General features: G+C 40.2%; 2 protein-coding genes and 1 long non-coding RNA gene across 5 annotated transcripts in view; 1 reads left to right on the plus strand and 2 right to left on the minus strand.

Annotated features, from left to right (window-relative positions):
• Window positions 1-1,570: 1,570 nt before the first annotated feature.
• fzd5 (frizzled class receptor 5) lies at window positions 1,571-6,365 on the minus strand. Its single transcript, XM_046404728.1, has one exon. The coding sequence runs from the start codon at window positions 5,568-5,570 to the stop codon at window positions 3,813-3,815; it is 1,758 nt and encodes a 585-aa protein (XP_046260684.1). The 5' UTR covers window positions 5,571-6,365; the 3' UTR covers window positions 1,571-3,812.
• Window positions 6,366-10,933: 4,568 nt separating this feature from the next.
• LOC124067040 lies at window positions 10,934-14,057 on the plus strand. Its single transcript, XR_006844691.1, has 3 exons — window positions 10,934-10,988; window positions 11,094-11,173; window positions 13,950-14,057. It is a non-coding gene; the product is annotated as an uncharacterized LOC124067040 (long non-coding RNA).
• Window positions 14,058-14,535: 478 nt separating this feature from the next.
• plekhm3 (pleckstrin homology domain containing, family M, member 3) overlaps window positions 14,536-19,261 on the minus strand; it is a 36,434-nt gene continuing 31,708 nt past the window's right edge. For all 3 annotated transcript variants that reach the window (XM_046404052.1, XM_046404050.1, XM_046404053.1), the window contains exon 8: window positions 14,536-19,145. In XM_046404052.1, the coding sequence (XP_046260008.1) occupies window positions 18,983-19,145 (163 nt within the window). In that variant the 3' untranslated portion in view covers window positions 14,536-18,982. The remainder of the gene's footprint in view (window positions 19,146-19,261) is intronic.

A 19,261-nucleotide genomic window follows, 5' to 3' on the forward strand; every position in this document is an offset into this window, starting at 1 on the left:
CATACTCACACCTGGGGGCAATGTAGAGTAGCTGATTAACCTAATGTGTGTGTTTTTGGGACTGTGGGAGGAAGCTGGATCACCAGCAGGAAACTCATGCAGGCACAGGGAGAACATGCAGACTTGCTGTGAGGCGACGGTGCTAACCACTGCACCACTGTATATAATGCATATTATATGTACTGGTATATCATGATGCCCCAATTACTTTGTGAGATTAACTCCAGGTGGAAAAGCAGAGCTGCTGTTTCACACTGGGAAAGTCATTTTCTTTAGTGTAGCAGCTGTGTCATAGGGCATCATCTTCTAACTAAACTGGTTAGAAAATGAGGACCTGTGTCCTGCACCACCCCCGGCTGAACAGTTTCCTGGATCAGTTGTAAGTATTAGCCTTTTTAACTATCTTTACCATTAGGCTACCTTTTTTTTTTCAGGAGGAAGTTACTTAGTGGTGTCATTGGAAGAATACTTCCTCTGCTGTAATTTTAGTTTTTTTCTCCCATGTTTAATAAGTTTAAATTGTGTTATGTATTAGTGTTTAAAAGTAGTTACTTGTTGCAGAAATTTTCTATTTGTAACTTCACTGTTATGCAGCTCATAGAAATATAATGTTTATTAGGTTTTTTGAATCAGTCCTACCCCGCATTCAGAAACTGTTAGAGTTCTAGTAGGAGGTCTGACATGGCCTAAAGTAGGGTTGGGCAATGTGATGACGTATACTATGAAACAACATTACATAGATTGCGCCATACTGTTTATACAGTGATATCTCTGCCTTCAGTACCTCTGGTTGCATAAAGTTAATGTATCACTGTCAATGAGCAGTTGCTCTGTAGGACAGTATGAGTTTTAAATGAGTCAGTCTACCATAATTTTGAAGCTATTTAATTTGCTGGATTAGCCAGAGACAGACGGGCCCATCCATTTTATGGTTCTTAGATAATTTTAGAACACAGTTTGACAGATGGCAATATGTAGTGACACACTGATGAAGTTCCATATGCTGCTGTGATACAGGGCTTTATAGAAAACAGAACAGACTCACCATGTATATGATGTGTGTGTCCCAAATCACTTCCTATTTGTAGTCCAGTGCATTACATTTATTACGTTCTGCTATCTCATTAACTGTCTGCTCTGGAGTTAACTGTCAGTTTTGTTCTTTTGATGCACTGTATGCTGGTCTGAGCCTACAGTGGCTACAGAGGAGTCCCTTCAGGAAGTGATTTAAAGATGGAGGATGCTGCTAAAATGAAATCAACAACCCATATGCAGGAGTCAGCGACTCATTTGAGGAAGACTGCAGCCTGTATGAAGTAAGACCTTTTTGATTTTTAGAACAAGGTTTTTCAGTTTCCCTAAATGCCCTTCTACAGGATATCACAAAATATGTATACTTTTTGTAGAAGTGTGGTTATAATTATCATTACATTTGACCATCATATTTAGGCCACTGAAAATAAACTTTCACTATGTGGAGATTAGTGCTGAAGCTATTTGACCCAGCAAAATCAACTTTTAAATCAAGTTATTTAACAAATATTTTCTTCCAGTTGAGTGAGCACAAACAGACTGATCCACACATCTTTATTCTTGTTAATTGGATCCACTGGACTGAAGGCTATCGTGCTCTTAACTCCCAGATACCTCAGTAAAGGTGAATACAGCATATTGCAGATGTACAGAAACACACAGATGTAGATGACACATGCACCAAACTTGAGATCAACTCAGTTTTAATTCCACAGTGAATCAAAATCTACAATATTCTTATATCCTTTGAGGAACTCTATCAATATGACAGCAGATTTACACTCGAACAAATAAACAAATAAAATGTCAGTCTTTACCAAAACTAACTGCATCCATCATCACTCACACGATCACATTCACTCCCACAAATCAGCCTAATAAATTAGAGATTTCAACTAGCATGTGGACACCCAGTAGTCTAAATAACACAACCTGCTGACAACATATGAAAATATCACAGAGCATCAAGGCAGGAAGGGAGGGAGGGAGCAGTAAACCAAAGCTTTACATGTGCCTCATTTGACCAAATCTCAGACATTTAGTCCATTTAGGTTACATTAACAGTTGATTTGTATACTTGTGCCCCCATCAGAAACAGTAACGGCGACCTCTGACAGGAGGTTCCCTGGTCTCTGTTGTCAAGACCCCTAAAAACAGGTGATTCGTGTTAGACCACAGTCCCCTGCTGTGATTTTTGTTCTGTGGAACTGATTTGCAGGGTTACGTCTCTGTACAGATTTATGTGGATAATGTCAATACACCAACTGTGATGAAAAGCAGCATCATCCAAATGCATGTTTATGTTATACATTTTCTGAAATAATGACAAATGTTCAAAGTGCTTGTTTTGCCCAACCATCAGTTCAAACCTCCCAAAATATTGAATTTACAAGATTTAGAAGGTCGAGCCAGAAAAAAATATATATTCTGTCTTGTACAACTTTATGTGTATGATTTAATACAAGCTGTCTGTTTTCGGCTAAATAAGGAAATTTTCTCATTAATCGGATGTATGAAAATGATGCAATAAGTAAATATTGTGTGTTTGACTCTCACTGCTGTTAAACAACACGTATGGCTGCAAAAATTAATTATTTTCTTTATTAATTTAATTGTTTTTTGAGTATTTGTTTGGTCTATAAAATACCACAAAGTAGTGGAATCAGATTTCTGTTGATAGTTTAATCAATTAAACATCAGTCTATGACAGTAATGTTCAGTAATCAATACCTTCATCTGGACAGTCTTGGTACAAAACCTTCAGCTGAGGGTCTGTGGTCTAATGCTGATCTGTCTGGTGGTCCTGATTTGAGAGCCCCTGATGTGGAGAACAAGGAGGGAACAGTTCCACTGTGAACCAGCAGATGGGAGTAAAGGCCATGATCAGCTTCATCCTTCAGCTTTAACCTGAATGCTGCCTTTTAGCTCACATAACAAGGACGCATCTGGTTCACTATTCAGAGACATACTTCAGGGACTTTAAGTGTGATGCAAACTGACAACAGCTCAGGTTACAACCATATCCACTATCACTAATGAATTCTTTTTTTTGTTTAATTTCACAAAGACAATTTCTCAGGCCTTTTTTACTTTGTAATCAAACAAAACACACAAGATATCACACTCAAACACTGACAAGAAACAGCACATTTATGTACAAGTTTGCACAATTCAGATCAGACAAGATCTGTTTCTCTGTGTTGGACACTTAGCTTGTAGCAGTGGTAGGTTACATACTAAACATTTCACACTATACACCTAATTATCTTTTTTTTTTTTACAGAAAAATTATACAATATGTACATAAATAAATATGTTCTCAGTGGTCAGGATAAGCAAATAGGAAGAAGCATGTGTGATTCCATCATGGATCCATGTAACTCTGTGGGCGTTTCTCGCTAAATGTCAGGTTTGGTCAGCTGTTTCAGCTTGACCATTTAGAAAAGCAGTCTCAGATGTTGGAGTCACTTTCCACAGAAGTCAAACTCTCTTATAAATATTCTGGGATAGAGTTTCTTTAAATTCCAATTACTCAGGTTGCTTTTATTTTTCCCTTTTTACACTCTTTCTACACTCCAATCTTTTGGCTCATTGTGTTTCACCTTGTCTCAATTAGTTTGTGACAGATGAAATTCTCAGCCCAGGATACACAAGCAGGCAGTCCTGTAGATGTTTGCCTGCACTCACATTCTGGGTCTTTGGATACTTTAGTTTATTTCCGAGCATCCACAGAGCTGACTGTACAAACAGTATGGACACCAGTCACTGTGCCACTCAGTTCATATATGGGATGGCACAGCTTTATGGTAGATCCCTGATGTCAGTCCAGTTCCTGTATGTCCAGTTAAAGCAGTGCTGGCCTCACTGTACATCGAGGGTGGAGCAGTGGCTTTCTGCAGCCAGCAGGGGCAGCATCGAGCCACAAACCTCCTCCAGGACTCCAGGGTTTTTCCGGACCAAATCCAGACTCCTGAGGTTATGCCCACCACTAAGCACATGAAGTACTTGAGCATGAAGATGGCGTAGTCTGGGCCCACGCCCGAATGCTGGCGCTCAGACAAGCAGGAGCAGGCCAAGGCTCGCTCCCAGCCGGGCCGGTAGTACTGCTCATAGACCAGGCAGGCCACCACAATGGTGGCGGGGACAGTGTACAGCACTGTGAAGAGCCCGATGCGGATCATCAGCCGCTCCAGTTTGTCTGTCTTGGTGCCACCTTGCTTGATGATGCTTCGGATGCGAAAGAGAGAAACAAAGCCGGCGAGTAAGAAGAGTGAACCAGTGAAGAGGTAAACCACGAGAGGTGCAAGTACAAATCCCCTCAGATTCTCCAGACTCTGGTTCCCCACATAGCAGATTCCAGCCACAGGGTCTCCATCCACAGAGCTCAGAGCCAGGACGATGATGGTCTTGACACTGGGAATGAGCCAGGCGGCGAGGTGGAAATACTGAGAGTATCCTGCGATGGCCTCACTGCCCCACTTCATCCCTGCAGCCAGAAACCAGGTGAAGGACAGGACCACCCACCAGATGGAGCTGGCCATGCCAAAGAAATACACCAACAAGAAGACGAGGGTGCAGAGAGCAGGGCCAGTGGTGTCATAAAGGATGTACAACTGGTCACCACCAACACTGCTGCTGGTGCCACACGCCACTCGCTCATGACCAGCCACCAGGCGGATTATGTAACCCAAAGAGACGAAGAGGTAGCAAGCGGCCAGGAAGATGATGGGCCTCTCTGGGTACTTGAAGCGTTCCATGTCAATGAGAAAGGTGGCAACAGTAGTCAAGGTGGAGACGAAGCACAGCACCGACCAAAGTCCCACCCAGAAGCTGGTGAAGGCACGTTCATCAGCTGAGAAGTACGGCTGGTGGCAGGGCTGGGCGCAGTGGGGAACAGTGCCGGTGTGGACTTGACTGTACAGAGCGTGGGACTCCCTCTTGATGGGGACCAAGGGTTCTCGACAGCGGCACTCCCCGTCACACTGTGGAGGGCTGGGGGGTCTGGTTCGGCCTTTAGGAGTGGGTTTGGGGAACGGCGGAGCAAGTGTGGTAGTCTCGCTGCTGTTCTGGTCCATGCACAGGGTCTCGTCACCCAGCTGGGGCAGCTGTTCGCAGCTCATTCTCTCGGGCCACTCGAATCCATACTGGCTCATCAGAGGGGAGCATCCTCGTTTGGCCCGTTCACACACGGAGCGGCAGGGTGGCAGTGGCTTGCGGTAGTCAGGCAGACAGATCGGCGTGTACATGCTGCACAAGAAGAAGAGCAGGTCTGGAGAGCAGCGGATCCGAACCAGGGGCCAGAACTGGTGCACCTCTAGCCCCACCTCCTCCTGGGTGTCATGGTTGAACTGATTGGGCATGTAAGTCAGGTTATAGCCGATGCCCTTGCACATGGGCACAGTTATGGGTTCACACACCAGATCCTTGGAGGCTCCTGATGTGAGACCAGGACACCGAAGCAGCAGCAGCAGCAGCAGCAGCACGAGGGGCCGCGGGTCCACCGGGCTGCACGGTGCGTGCCTCACCGTAGATGCCATATAGAAAACAAATATTTTATTGTTTTAGAGTGATTAATTTAGTCATTAATACCAGAAGAAATATGAAAGGCGGTTTCTTTTTACTTCATGAATTCATCTCGGAAACCTGGAAACATTCTTCCTCTGCTGGATAGATCAGGACCCGAGTTTCATTCTGCTCCAAGCACTTTTCAGACTCTTAACGATTAAAGCAAAACAAGTTGAAATGCTGACAGTAAATCCAGTTTGTCAGTAAAGGTCCACGGAGCGCGAGGCGAGCCTCTGCTGTCAATCATTCACCAGGAGCTCCCTCAAGCAGTACGAAGAAAGTTCATCTCCGGTGGTCACGTTCCAATAAATTTAACGACCCTGTAATATTTTCACCAGCCACGTTTGTTCCCGGCAGGTCGCAAACGCCAGACAAAAGTCGTACCGTGAGACTCACAGTCGGTGGCACAAGAGTGAAGGCTGTCCAGGAAAATGTGACAGGACAAAAATCACAATTCAGCAGTTGAAGAAAATATTTTAAATTCTCCGGTCTGTGCGTTCGGAGCACGATGTGTAAAATCCACTTGACGTCTCCTCTCGCGTTTATTCCCTCAGTGACATGAAAGCGACGTTCAGACACGTTCGCTTTTTTTGTTTCCAAAGTTTCATAAGTGTCATAATTGTTGCCTTTGCGGGTGAACGAAATGAAATACAACAATAATCCGAAGTAGTCCTCACAGTAAAAACTTATCCCGTGTTCTCGCGCACAGCGGCGTGCAGCAGCAGCCTTCACTGAGCCCCAGGACAGAATAAAGTCCGTCTGAAGCTGCAGCACCTCCTCATCACACAGAGGGACTGCTGCATTCAGAGGCTGTCGGAAATGTCACGCACAGAGGACATTTTTGAGAGAAGCTAAGGCAAAGCAATTGTGAAGTCAATTTTATGGAAAACTGGCAACGTTTGATGAACACCTTTGATTTATAACATGCTCCAAACCCAAACTAAAAAAAAAACTGTTCTAAAGTGAAAGATGACACATTACAAATATCTTACCACATATTTTTTACTCTTGTTTCTGTGTGAATTTTAAATAATTCGACCCTCATCACCTTCAAGCAAGTGTATCGGCTTTATTAGTGTATTAGACTTTTACGCAAGACAAGGCCAGGAACTATATTAAGATTACAATTAAAGAACACAGACGTGGACTTTACTACTTTAAATAATAAATTGAATTAAAAACCAGCCAAAATAAAAATTAAATTGCGGGAATGTAATATACACTGGTCCCACTGCTGTAAGTGTCAATTCTGCAGCAAAGTGACCAAGAAGGCCTACATTTACTCGAGTACTGTAAAGGTGCAGTTTTGAGGTACTTGTATGTGAGTACTTCCATCTTCTGTTTCTATATCATTTGATGTTATATAGAAAGTTTTTCTTGATGCATATATTAAACAGTAAATGAGTTATTAAACTTTCTGGTGAATAGAAATTGGCTGATCAAACATTTGTTTTAATACTATTTAATTTACAGGATATATTTATAATATATATAGCCCCAAAAAGCAGCCTGTGTATCCATGCTGTAATCACCTCCAACAAAAGCCCTGAACGCATCAGTGAGCTGTATTTATGACTTCCTGCATTAGGAAGTAGGACTTTACCAGGAAAGCTTGAAGGTATCACATGATGGATAAGGTCTTTCCATCAACAGACACTTCGACCACACACACACAAACACACACACACAGGTGTATTCTGTGGCATTTTAATTCACATTTTCAATAACCGATCCCATTTTGCCTCTTATTGTACCTGCACGCAGTGTTTCAGTTTTGGTTTCATTTTTATTTTATGAACATTTTGCGCTTATGGATTGCTTGCGTCTTTTGCTCGCTCTAACTTCTTAATTTCCATCCATAATGTCCACTTTACAAAATTCACTTGTGTCAAACAGTAAGCTCTATCTAGAGTCCCTCTGTTTTCAGTCTATATTCTTGCTAGAAGTGTTCCCATTCAAGATTCAAAGATAAAGATTATTGTCTGAGGACCAACCTTAAGTTTAATCTTTTATTTGGGTCTTTTCAATATTGTGACACATCCCAGGTGTATGTACACAGGAATATTAATGTGTAGTTTACACGGTCTTTGACCTTTGAGAGAACTCACTTTGTCATTACCATCCACCGACAATGTGTTTGACTTTTCCTGTTAGCTCAGTTTACACTGACGATGACAACAGGACATAATGTAACACAAACAGCGGCCATTAAACCATGTACTCTCACAGCAGGCCAAATGCCTATGATTAGCAATTTATTTATTTCTAGCATAAATGGTGCATTTTCAGACGCAATTTTTTATTGCCAAAGAGGACAGAGGGGTGCAGTCTTTCTCTTTCTCTGTCATTTCACTGCCCCTAAGTCAGTGTTACATTACGGGGGTGATTGATTAATCAGAATAATTGAAAAGTTCTGCGGTGCTCAGTAACTGATCTCATGGCTTTGCTCTCTGTCTACACACACAAACACAGCCATATCCCACGCTGGACAAAGGTCACAACACTCTGTGGGGGACAAAGGTCTTAAAGGGTGTGTTTGTGTGTGTGCGCAACATATCAACCAAGACAAATCTTTCTCGGTCTGATTTACCTCGCCTCAGGTGACTTTGATAAATGAAAGCAGGCGGCGAGTGGTTCATGTACAAAGCCTGGATGGCATCAATCTCATATGTGTACACACACACACATACATGTGATTACTTGTGGTGATTTTCCCAGGTGCCAGGCCTGTTTGACTAAGACTTAAGTGAGAACACAAGGAGACATGACCTGCATCTTATGCTGATGAGCAAGCACAGACAAATATGTACTTCTACTTATACAGTTATCTTCATCTACATCCTAACACAAAAACAACAAATAATGGAAACACTTTCACAATCACAGCCTAAAATCAAATGAGTCTTACTAAAGAAGTACACAGCATACAAACATTGTGTCAGACAAAAAGTAAAAAGTCATTTTGTTAAACATCAGCCTACATTATTAATTTTTCAAGATGAACTACTTATGACTAAACTGATGAAGGAGTGCTGTAAGAACTCCATGTGGGGTCAGCCAGTACCCAGATGGGGTCCAGATTTGTAAGATTTTCAGTCTAAATCTTGTTTGTTACTTTTACAAATAGAACTACAGCACAAAATGATCAAATTCATGCAAAACCTGGCAACTTGCTGTGGTCATTTCAAGAATTTAGGAGCTAAAAGGGCCCAGAAAACGTTGAGAAACCCGTTTTAAAAGAGTTCTCCATTAATTTAGCATTGTCTTGTCTTTGGCTAAACTGTCATATTCCCAAACCAATCCACATCTGTTCTCTTATGCCTTCATGTGATAGATGAGAGCAAACAAATCCATGTCTGCTAGCGCCCACACAGGACTTTCTGTTGACTTGACGTAATCGTTCCGCCTCTAAACGTCCCTTTTGTGTTCAGTCTGAACACACCTTTGGCTATTTACTTACAAATAATGTAAGCTTTACTACAGAACATTTTTCCAAGGCATGCTGATTGTGTTTTTTCACCCTCCCAGGCAGCCACTTTTATGTCAGCACTGCATGAAAATCAACATGCAGAGACTTGGAGCCTGTTGGAGTGAGGTGATCCGTCACAGCGAACAAACGTCATGTCTGCTTGTGTTTGTCAGAGCTGCCTTACTGTTTTGTTGCTCAGACTTTTTTTTCTTTTTTACATCAAACTGTATTTACACCTGGCTTCATTTAGGCTGTGCAAGTTTATGTCAATGTGATAACGAAACTAACAGCTGCCCGAAAGGGAGGAAAAACACGTGAAAAAAAAACAACTCTGCATTTTTGGAGAAAATACAGTTAAGCAACAAACCTGCGACTCAGAGTGACTGAGGGTGTTTTAAGCTGGTATCTGTAAGTTTCTGCCTGTAAAGTTCCACTCCAATTATCCTGATGATTCAGATGCACCCAAAATGCTGCTTTGAACAAACTTTATTAGCATTTTGGTCAAGGACGGGACACAACAAGTTTTCAGTTTCAGTTTTCAGTAGCAGCAAATGAGGACAAAGAGAGTATTTCACTGTAGTTAATGTGCTGATAATGTTACAAGTTAAAAGAAGAATATTACAGATGTGCTTTGCATCCCTTACTGTGTAGAAGAAGTCCAGTCATTGCTAACAAGGTGAAAAGTGTTCCTAGTCTGGGTCACACCAGAGACAGCAGTCCACATCCTGTCTCAGACCAACAGTTAAAGTGAGACTGTTTAACTTGCAAAAAGAAGTAACACAGCCTTCCTCATCAAAATGAAAAGTTGAAACGCTATAATGAAACACTCTCGCTCAGTTAAGTACACAGTGGTTTTTCTGCAACGGCATTACGTGTGCCAGTCATTTCAAATTTAAAGGTGAGGTGAATGTTTTTGGAGAAAGCCAGCTGACTGTTGAGTCTCGTTCCCATGTTGTCAGATTTTTTTTTTTTTCTGAGCACTTTGAACCTGCAACAACTTTTTTTGGTCCACTTCAGGGGATCAGAAGTAAGCTGAAAACACAAGACTCGCATGTTTTAAGAATAAATTATAATTTCTGTGGCTGAAAGCATGCTAAGGTCTGTGTGACGATAGTAAATACAGCCAATGTGTTAGCATGTGGCTAGCAGCTACAGAGGAGCGTTAGTCAGTCGCATTGTTATTTTTATACATTGTTGTTCAAATGTAGATTAAAGTCGCTTTAAGGATTGTTTTGTTGATACTCAAACCAAAATGGCATTTAAACACTTTGATAATAAATCAAAAAATGTGCATCATCTGAAAGAGATTCAGAGCCACGAGGAAGCAAACAAAAGACAAGGAAGTAAGGCATAGGAGATTTTAAAGTCTCTGTAGGATTGCTCAAATAGATCTCAATCTCAGCCAAAACAGATATTATTTATAATTATTATAATTATCTTTATTGTTTGTGCCCTCCTGAAAGAGGAGTGTGTTTTTACCTAACTTCTGTGTACTCATTTCATTTCTCTTATTATTTTATAAATTCTCTATTTGATTGTTATGTTGGTCTTCTGGTTGACAGCACAAAGAGGAAGAGAGGAGGATGGAGAGTGGGAGAGATGGAGCCGGATGGAGTCGTCACAGAAAAAGAGAGAACCAGGTGAGAAAGTGAACAGACAAAACCACATAGTGGAACACCAGCTCAGCCTCTGTTGGGCCCACATTCACAGCAGTGGACTCTGCTGCTCCTCTAACACCTACTTACATCATTAATGCTCTCTTTGGTTTGTTTTTATCACATTTTGTCATTTTCTAGCTGTATAAAATATGTTTGCGTGTGATTGTCAGCGCAAAGATGAAGAGAAAGAGAAAGAGGACAAAGAGAGAGAGAGAGAGAGCAGGAAGAACCAGATGAGAGAGTGGACAGATGGAGAAGTCAAGGTGGTTAAAGTGGTGAAACACGAACTGTTTGAGTGAGCAAAAACATATTGAGGGAACTTACAAGTTAATGATGAAGAAGGTGGTCATCTAACTTTGTTTTTACAGTAATTCTGTCTGTGTAACTGCTGTCGTCTACAAGGAAACAAGAACTAAACATTCCAGAAGCAACTTGAAGGTGACAACAGGTCAGTGTTAATCCTCACACCTGATATTGATTCAGTTTTAGTCTTTTGATAATAATGGATAATCATTTTAGTCATTAGATTTTTGTTCGGATTAGTATAGTATGCACTTATTTGAACCATAAAATGTTAACTGAAGCACTGTATTGTATTATATTTGAGTTGTTAAGCGTCAAAGCCTTTTCGAAACAACAACTGTCCCTCTGTGGTTTTATTTGTCCTGCCTAGGACCCCATACAGGTGTGCGTGCACAAAGCCTCTGTTCTGACGCATGCACACACACACATACACGTTTCTCTCTCTGTGAACACAGTCACAAATCTTTCAGTGTAGCTGATTTAATGTCTCATTAAATATTTACTGTTATCAGCTCTATTTGGATCTTAATTTATTGTTTAGAGTTTTATTTTCTTCAATAAAGCATAAATCAAAGTTACATTACCTATGTGACAGTGTAGAGAAATCTTTGGTTTGCAATAGTAGGAGATAACTTAAACATGGAATTTTCAGACTTTCTTAAATACTTTCTTAAATAGTCTTTCTTTTTTTTTGGTGGTTTTATGTCACAAATCTGCTTTATTTCCTTCAGTGTTTCAGAAGTCCCTGTCTGTGAACTTGGAAAAAACCGAAGAAGCCTGGTGAGGAACTTGTTTTATGCTTAATGGCATTAATAGAAAAACACACTTTGATGAGGATTTGAGTAGAAAAAAAGCAGTGGATCTACCCTTTAACACTGACAAACGCGCACAGACAATCTGCTCGGCTCAAGCCTGCTGAAAGCTTGGACGTGGCCAAACGAGCCCCTGAACAACCAGGTCACTGGGAACACTGGGGCCCTGCCAGCTTTTGTGTAGCAGTTCACTAAATGTCGGGGTGGGTGGGGGCAACTGCGTGTGTGTGCGTGAAAGCCATACACCCTCCTCTCATGTTGGGAGAGCAGAGGCCCAGTCCTTCACTCCTCCATGACCGTTGTCCCCCCCCGCCCCCCTCCACCCTCACCCCCTTGTCTTTTTCTTTCCTCCGTCCTCTTTTTCTCCTTAAACTGTCTTTTGTTTTCATTTTCGTTGGCATTTCTGCTTCGTCGTTGTTCAGGTCCTAAATGAGTCTTGACTGGCCCGCAGGCCATTGGAGAAGCACAAAGGATTTCATTCTACTCGCTACAGTTGATCCATTGTGGGCGTCCCACAATGCACTAATTGGCGATGACAATTAAGCGCGGTCGACACTCAGCTTCAATTTGCCCGCTGCTCGACATACATCACAGGCAAATGATTCAGCCTTGGAGCTCTCTCACACAATATGCATATTCACTCAGGCAGGTTTACATGTACGTTTGAGTCACACAAATCCGTTTTATTCTCAGCTCACTGTGAGGTTAAGCTCATAGCCTGACAACCTGCTGCAAACTGACACTATTTTTTTGGCATCTCTGCCAACCTTGAGCTTGTTTGGAAACTCACACATGCCTCCACACTGGAACAGGCAGTTTACAAAATAATCTCACTGCTTTCAATCATTTCATATAATCTTCATCAGCAGAATGAGTTTATCTAGTTGTCATGAAACTAGTGGAATGGAAATGTTAAAAGTTCCATTTGAATTTCCATGTTGGCTGGACATTAAAGTGCTCAGAAAAATCAAAATATACAGACATTTCATCACACTTTGGAAAAAGTAGTTGAAAATATATTTTGTCTGATCAGGTCTGGTAGGATCTGTTGTGTGTCTGCTGATCTCAGGTGTGTTTGAGACAAACTTGGAGGGTAAACTGTGAAGAGTTGTGTTTGGCTGCTTGTTAGCTGATCGAGCATCATGGTGCTGCCACTGTTTCTCTCTTTGGGGGTGTTCAGGTTGACTGGCTTTTGTTCTTATTGTCCACAGTTCCATTTCAGACAGGTTTTGACTGTCCATTGGTCCCTTTCTAAAACTGATTGAGTTCTGGGTGGTCTTTTCACTTGTTTGTTTCACATTGGGTTCAAAAGACCTCCACAGTCAGATGCTGAAGATGAGCTTCAAACTTTTAAATCAGCACTCCCTGATTCCATCGCAGTCTCTCTCCCACTCCATGACAAGCTGTTTGCACTGTCTTGTCTGTCCTCTGTGTTTATACCTCATGTTTAAATGGATGTATTTTGCTTTTAATTTTATTTTTTTATTTTTAAACTCACTATGTGGAAGCCTTTCAAGTAGCACCATGTAGCCTCCTGGAGGAATGTTGTGTCATTGCTCTATGTACTACACATACATGTTTGTATTGACAATAAAAACTCCTTGAACCTTGAACATCAACAGCAGGCTGCTGCGAGGCTGTGCTTGCACAGCAGTGCTTTAGGCTAAATGCTAATGTCAGCATGCTAATTAGCTATAAATACAAATACAGCTGATACTGATGTGAATGCTGTTAGATATGTCATAAAAGTATTGGACAAACTGAAATTTCCACCAGATGATGGATAGTAACCCCCTTCATCACAACATATTAATGTGTGTACCAAAATGTATTGTAATCCATGTATTAGTTGTTAAGAAAATTTTGTTTAAAACCACAAATGTCAGCCTTGTGATGGTGTGAAAGGTCAGCGGGGTTTTTCCTGAAAATCAGCACCAGTAAAACTATGGTAGTTTTATCAGTGAAAGATGCCATGAAAGGCAGACCTGAGCTTCCTAAACATTTCAGCTAATCCTACCTTCCTGCATCCTCCCTCACTGTGTAATGATGTGCCTCAAACAGCCCAGTGCCTCAGCGATGTTGTGATTCCTGCAGACTGTTTTGTTACAGATCTGTAAATGAAGAGAGGATGCAGAATGGGTTCACCTCTCCAGTTCGTTGTGTTCGGTGTTGCTGGTGCAGACGCCAACATGCAGAAGGAGTTCAGTGAGTGCTACACATCGAAAACGTTTCATGGTTTCAACAGTGAACGCTGAGGTAAGCAATCTGCTTTCTTTCAGTTTTGGTAGCGATTTGTCCTCTTGCTGGCCGTGAATGACACTAAAACTTTTGTTCCTAAGATAAAATCTTCTACAGCAGATGGAGTTTGCTGTGGAATTGTAGATGTTCACACTTCATTGTTCTGAGTCGGTTTTTGACCTTAACATCTGTTGTTTTGTTGCTCCTTCTCAGAGGATGGCAGGTGGTGTCAGCTTCAGAACAATTTGTCTTTATGGCAGAAAAATTAACTTGTCAGAGATATGACAAAATACTGTGCACTGCTTCCATTTGTAGCTATCACTGTTGGCTCATGGATGCAAGCTAACACTATTGTGAGTATTTAGCTTAATAAGTTTTTCGCTCAAACTAACATGCACAAAGGAATATATAAGCTGCAGAAGCTATATGAACATTTATCCACACAATATTTTAACACTTTCACTATTAAGATGTTTGTCTTTATTGGCATCTGTGGCTAGCAGACAAATTTGAACAAAACCAGACAGGAGGAAGGGCTAAGATCAACTTCCTGTACTTGCATAAAAGTTTGGCTGCGATAAAAACAAACAACAATAAAAAATAATAATAATAATAATAACTTAAAAAGTGCAAAAGAGAGAGGGGTTTCAGTGCAGGTTCTCCTCTGCTTAAATACTGTACAATATATCCTCCTCCCAACATGTTAATTAAAAACATACTGTGATGATCATAATGTGCCTGCAACATAAAGAACATTTCCAGTCCTGTAATCAGTTCAGTTCAATGTGCTCATCTTGGCAACACAGATGCTAATTGACAGTCATAAATTAGTCTTCAGGTTTTATCTGAGAAATCTTTGTCTGTGGAAAGACGACAGAATTTAGCATGGAGTCCACTAAAGCTGGAACATATGACACATAACATATTCTTCAGCGTGTTCATATTTGTGCTTCCAAATTCTCGAAGAAATGAAAGTTGGTAAAATCAAGTAAAGACAAACCTGCACCTCAAAATTGAATGAATGAATAGACAATCAATGTGAATAATAATAATTAAAAAAAAACAAAGAAATTAATACAAGTTTTCAAATGATCAGATGCAAGTCTGTCACTAACCACGAGGGGACAAAGCCCAGCAGGTGTTAGGGGTCTATTTTTCGCTAATTTGTGCATATAAATTAGTAAATAATTCTCTCGAACAAGCATCAATATACTGTAGCTATAGGAAGTACTTGCCCCAGTTTTGCTCAGTGGAAAATGTACCTAAAACAGATCTAACTTGGTCTTCAGTGACACTATTAAAAACAGGTCCAACACGGTCCAAGAAACATGACTTTTAAACATGGCAAAGTTTATCCAGGTTATCAAAAGTACTTCACTTAGACATTAACTGCACACCTACAGATAAGTGGGCTCATATTTTGCCTGTTAAACATTTAACACCCCTTAAACATGTTTTACAAGGTTTGTTTTATTATTTCATACACTCGCATTAGTACTTTGTGATAGGATTGCTGCCCCCAGAAATCTGATACTTTGCCAGGACCCAGCGGGTGGAGCTGTTTTGTTCCATAAAGCTTGATCATTTCTTTTTTCTTCTCTCTGATTTGTTGCAATTTGAAAGTCTAGGAAACAGTAATGACAAAAAATAAAACCGGAGCTTCTGGTTATGGGATTGATTCAGGTCTCAGATTTGGCAGCACCAGTTTGTTTCACTCATTTCTGTGCAGATCTGATTGCACACATTCAAAAAGTAAGATCCCTGAAACTTGCCAGACTCTGTAATACTTCAATGAACAGCATTTAAAAACAGCAAATTAATAAAAACAATCAAAAAAACATGCAACGTAATTAAAATACATCTCAGGAATACTTCAACCAAAGGCTTTGTGACCTTTTCATGACTTTTTATGCAGCAGGCACAAACAACAATAACTTAAATATTTCATTTTTAATATCACCTGACATGGCTGCAGACCTTCAAAATAAAAACATGTACCGTAATAAGCTGACATCAGTGCATTTTCCCTGTCATATTTTAAACTACACTACATTACTTAGTTTCAGTCTACAGTATCCTACATGCTTCATAAACATGATTAACTGTCAATCTCATCTTTATATATTCACGTGTAAACCAGTAACTCAGGTTTGTCAGTCAGCTGCTGAGTACAGCAACTTATTCACACAGAAATTCCCCTCAGAGTTGTTTTTATGGCTCAAACAAGCTGAAAGGACAAAGAGTGGACAGATGAGCAAGCAGCAGGAACAAACAGCAGCTACATTTTCATCCAAATTAGTATGAATTCCAGTATAGTGAACTGTAAAAGTTGCAATCCATGCCTTTATTATGAGGCCCAAAATCCTGATTTTTTTGTTTTCCTCCAAGCTTGTGGATATTTAGAAACTGAAAGCAAACTTTTCTGACATTATTAAAAAAAAGGAGCATCAATATTTTGCCTGTAGAAAAAAAAACTAAAATTTGAAAACTAAATTTGTCGAGTTATCATCGTCATTACTTTTGATATTCTCCAAAAACCTTAAACAAAACCAAAACCAAAAACATGAACTGAATCTGAAAGAAAAATTTGTCAAATCTAACCTAACTTAAATGATTTTCTGTTTTCCTTGCTGATTTCCTTTTTGGACACTTGGGGAAGCTGATTAATCAGTTGATGGATGTTCATTTCTCTGACATTTCTGTAAAATTTGGCAGGATGGAGATGCAGCTGGTGCAGCAGTGTTAAAAAAAACATAAAATGTGTTTCCAGACCTTTACACATGAAAGCAGTGGATTATAAAGGCCATCTAGGTTGCATAGAGATACTAAAAGCTAAAGCTGCTATCATGTTTGATAGATTCTGCATGAATAAAGCACAACAGGAAGTAGAATCACAGGGGAAGAGAGAGGAGGGAAAAGGCAACAATGAAAGAATAAGTTACAGTAGATTATTGCCCCGTTATTTTACAGACAGTGATGGAGGGAAGAAAATGTGCTCAGACGGACAGACAGTCCATTCTACATGAAAAGAACACTGATAAAATGTTCTACAGGGTCAGTTTAAGGAAAAGAACAATGACATCTGATAAAAGAGGAAAGAGAAAAGACTGAGGGATTTCTTTACTTCAATCACAGCTATTGTAATATCTATTTCATTATTATTTATTATTATTTGGCAAAACATCCAAATCCAAATGGCTCCTATGTGACTCCAAAATGTAATCAAACACCCCCCCCTTAGACGTGAATATGACTGTAAAACATTTGTGTTCTCCTTCTTCACCAACAGCAGCTGTGGTCACTTCATTTTTAGTAAGTTACAGAAGATTTCAGTGGCAATAAGTTGTTGGGGTTGCAATAATAATAATAACTCCAAAAAAAAAAAAAGCGCTTTATAGTCTGGTAAGTCTATGTGAAAGTTCTGGAATAACAAACACCACATTCTAACTTTACTGGGACTTCAACTAATGAATACTTTAATGATCGATTATGCTCCTTAATAAGTAAATTCAAAGTTTAATGCGATGTAAGACAAGACAAAATCAGATTTCTCTCATTTGCAAAGCAGGTTTGTTGGCATTTTTGCTTGAAGATAACAATTATTCACTTATCAAAATCATTCTTGATTAACTTTCTACTGATCAGCTAAACAATTTATCAACTAATCCTTTCAGCTCTAAACTTTACAGGCACAAGATGCATTGTACACTTTTTACTTTGTGATCTTTGAGATGAAAGGAAGTCTGAAGATTGATCTGATTCTGATCATTTTTCAGTATTCTAACAGTATTTCAGTGGACTTGTGAGTCTCATGGAGCTCACACCAGAACAGGAAATGCACTCTTGGATTTGTTGTAGAATTGTGGTTAGCAATCTTAGGGCAAATATAATGGTGTGTTAGGAACAAAATGAGCACACAGATGGAGAGGGAACTAGTGGCTTGAAAACAAATTAAAGGACAGGTTCACATTTTTTTTAAAGTTTGTCTTAAACAATACTACAAATACACAAATGTGGAAAAAATTTTTTTTTCTTGCTGCAATCATTCTTGGTTCATACTGGCCATTAAGATTTTCCTGTTGCAAAATCAGTGCAATTCTCATTCTGTACAAAGATATATGAGGTGGTCTCAGTTAGAGCCTTCTGATCATAAAAGCTGCTTTGCCATCAAACTGAAGATTTAGAGTCCCACAAACTAGACTGAATCTATCCTTTAATATCTGATTTCATTGTGACCGTTGACAATAGCTGTTAGTCTCTGTAAAGAAGAAAACTACAAATGTAGGGGGGAGTATCACTTTAAAATGAATAGGGCTGCAACTATTTTCATCATGTTTCATCAAGTATTTTTTAATTAATCATTTAGTCGGTAAACAAAGACAAAAAAACATTCATGTTTTAAGAGGCTAAGTAGACTTTTTTCTATTTCTTCATTTTGTTTGACCATCCGTCCAAAATCAAAGTGAAAGCAGCGGAATAATTTGAGGAATGATTAATCAGTTAATCAAATTGTTGATACACCTTTTGTCCACTGACTAATCGCTAAAGTTAAGAATGGCTGCGAGTGCAAGTTGTTGGTTAGAAGAGTTTAAATTGAAAAAACTCACTTCTGTGGTTTATTAGCTGTGATTTTACAAGTTCAACCCCTGAAATTAGAAATATGTGAAGGTAGTGATGTGGTATAAGGATGAAGACGACGAAGATGCCCAGAAGATGTGTGATGTTTGACTACAAAACATGTCATTAGTTCAGTCTGTAAAACCTGACGATGCATCAGACACTCTGACCCTGTCCTCTGTCCCAGAATTTGTCCTGGAGTCACACACGAATCAGAGAAACAGACACTTTGTCCAGCGCCGTGGCCTGGCAGCGCCCTAATTGTTGGCTGCTTTTCTGCATGTGTCTCAGGTGTCTTGGTAGGGCAGATGAAAGCATCCGGGGCTGTCATCATCGGGTGACCAGAAGGACGACGGCCTCTTGTGGTGGAGTTCTCTGCGAACGCAGCGAGGGCACGGCTGAGCTTTCTGCCGACACTCGGCGTGGAACACAGCGCCGCAGCCATCGCACCTGCAAGCCGAAAGATCGGCACACGGGTTGGTTATCAAGTTGTATGAGAACACCGCCATTCTGCTTATTTGCCTTCTTACCAAGAGTTACATGAAATGCACTCATACCACACTCAT

Source organism: Scatophagus argus, chromosome 11, assembly GCF_020382885.2.
Source record: "Scatophagus argus isolate fScaArg1 chromosome 11, fScaArg1.pri, whole genome shotgun sequence".
Taxonomy (NCBI): domain Eukaryota; kingdom Metazoa; phylum Chordata; class Actinopteri; family Scatophagidae; genus Scatophagus; species Scatophagus argus.

Excerpts from the sequence above, each read along its gene's own strand:
- fzd5 (XM_046404728.1), bottom strand. The coding sequence starts at position 5,570 with ATGGCATCTACGGTGAGGCACGCACCGTGCAGCCCGGTGGACCCGCGG.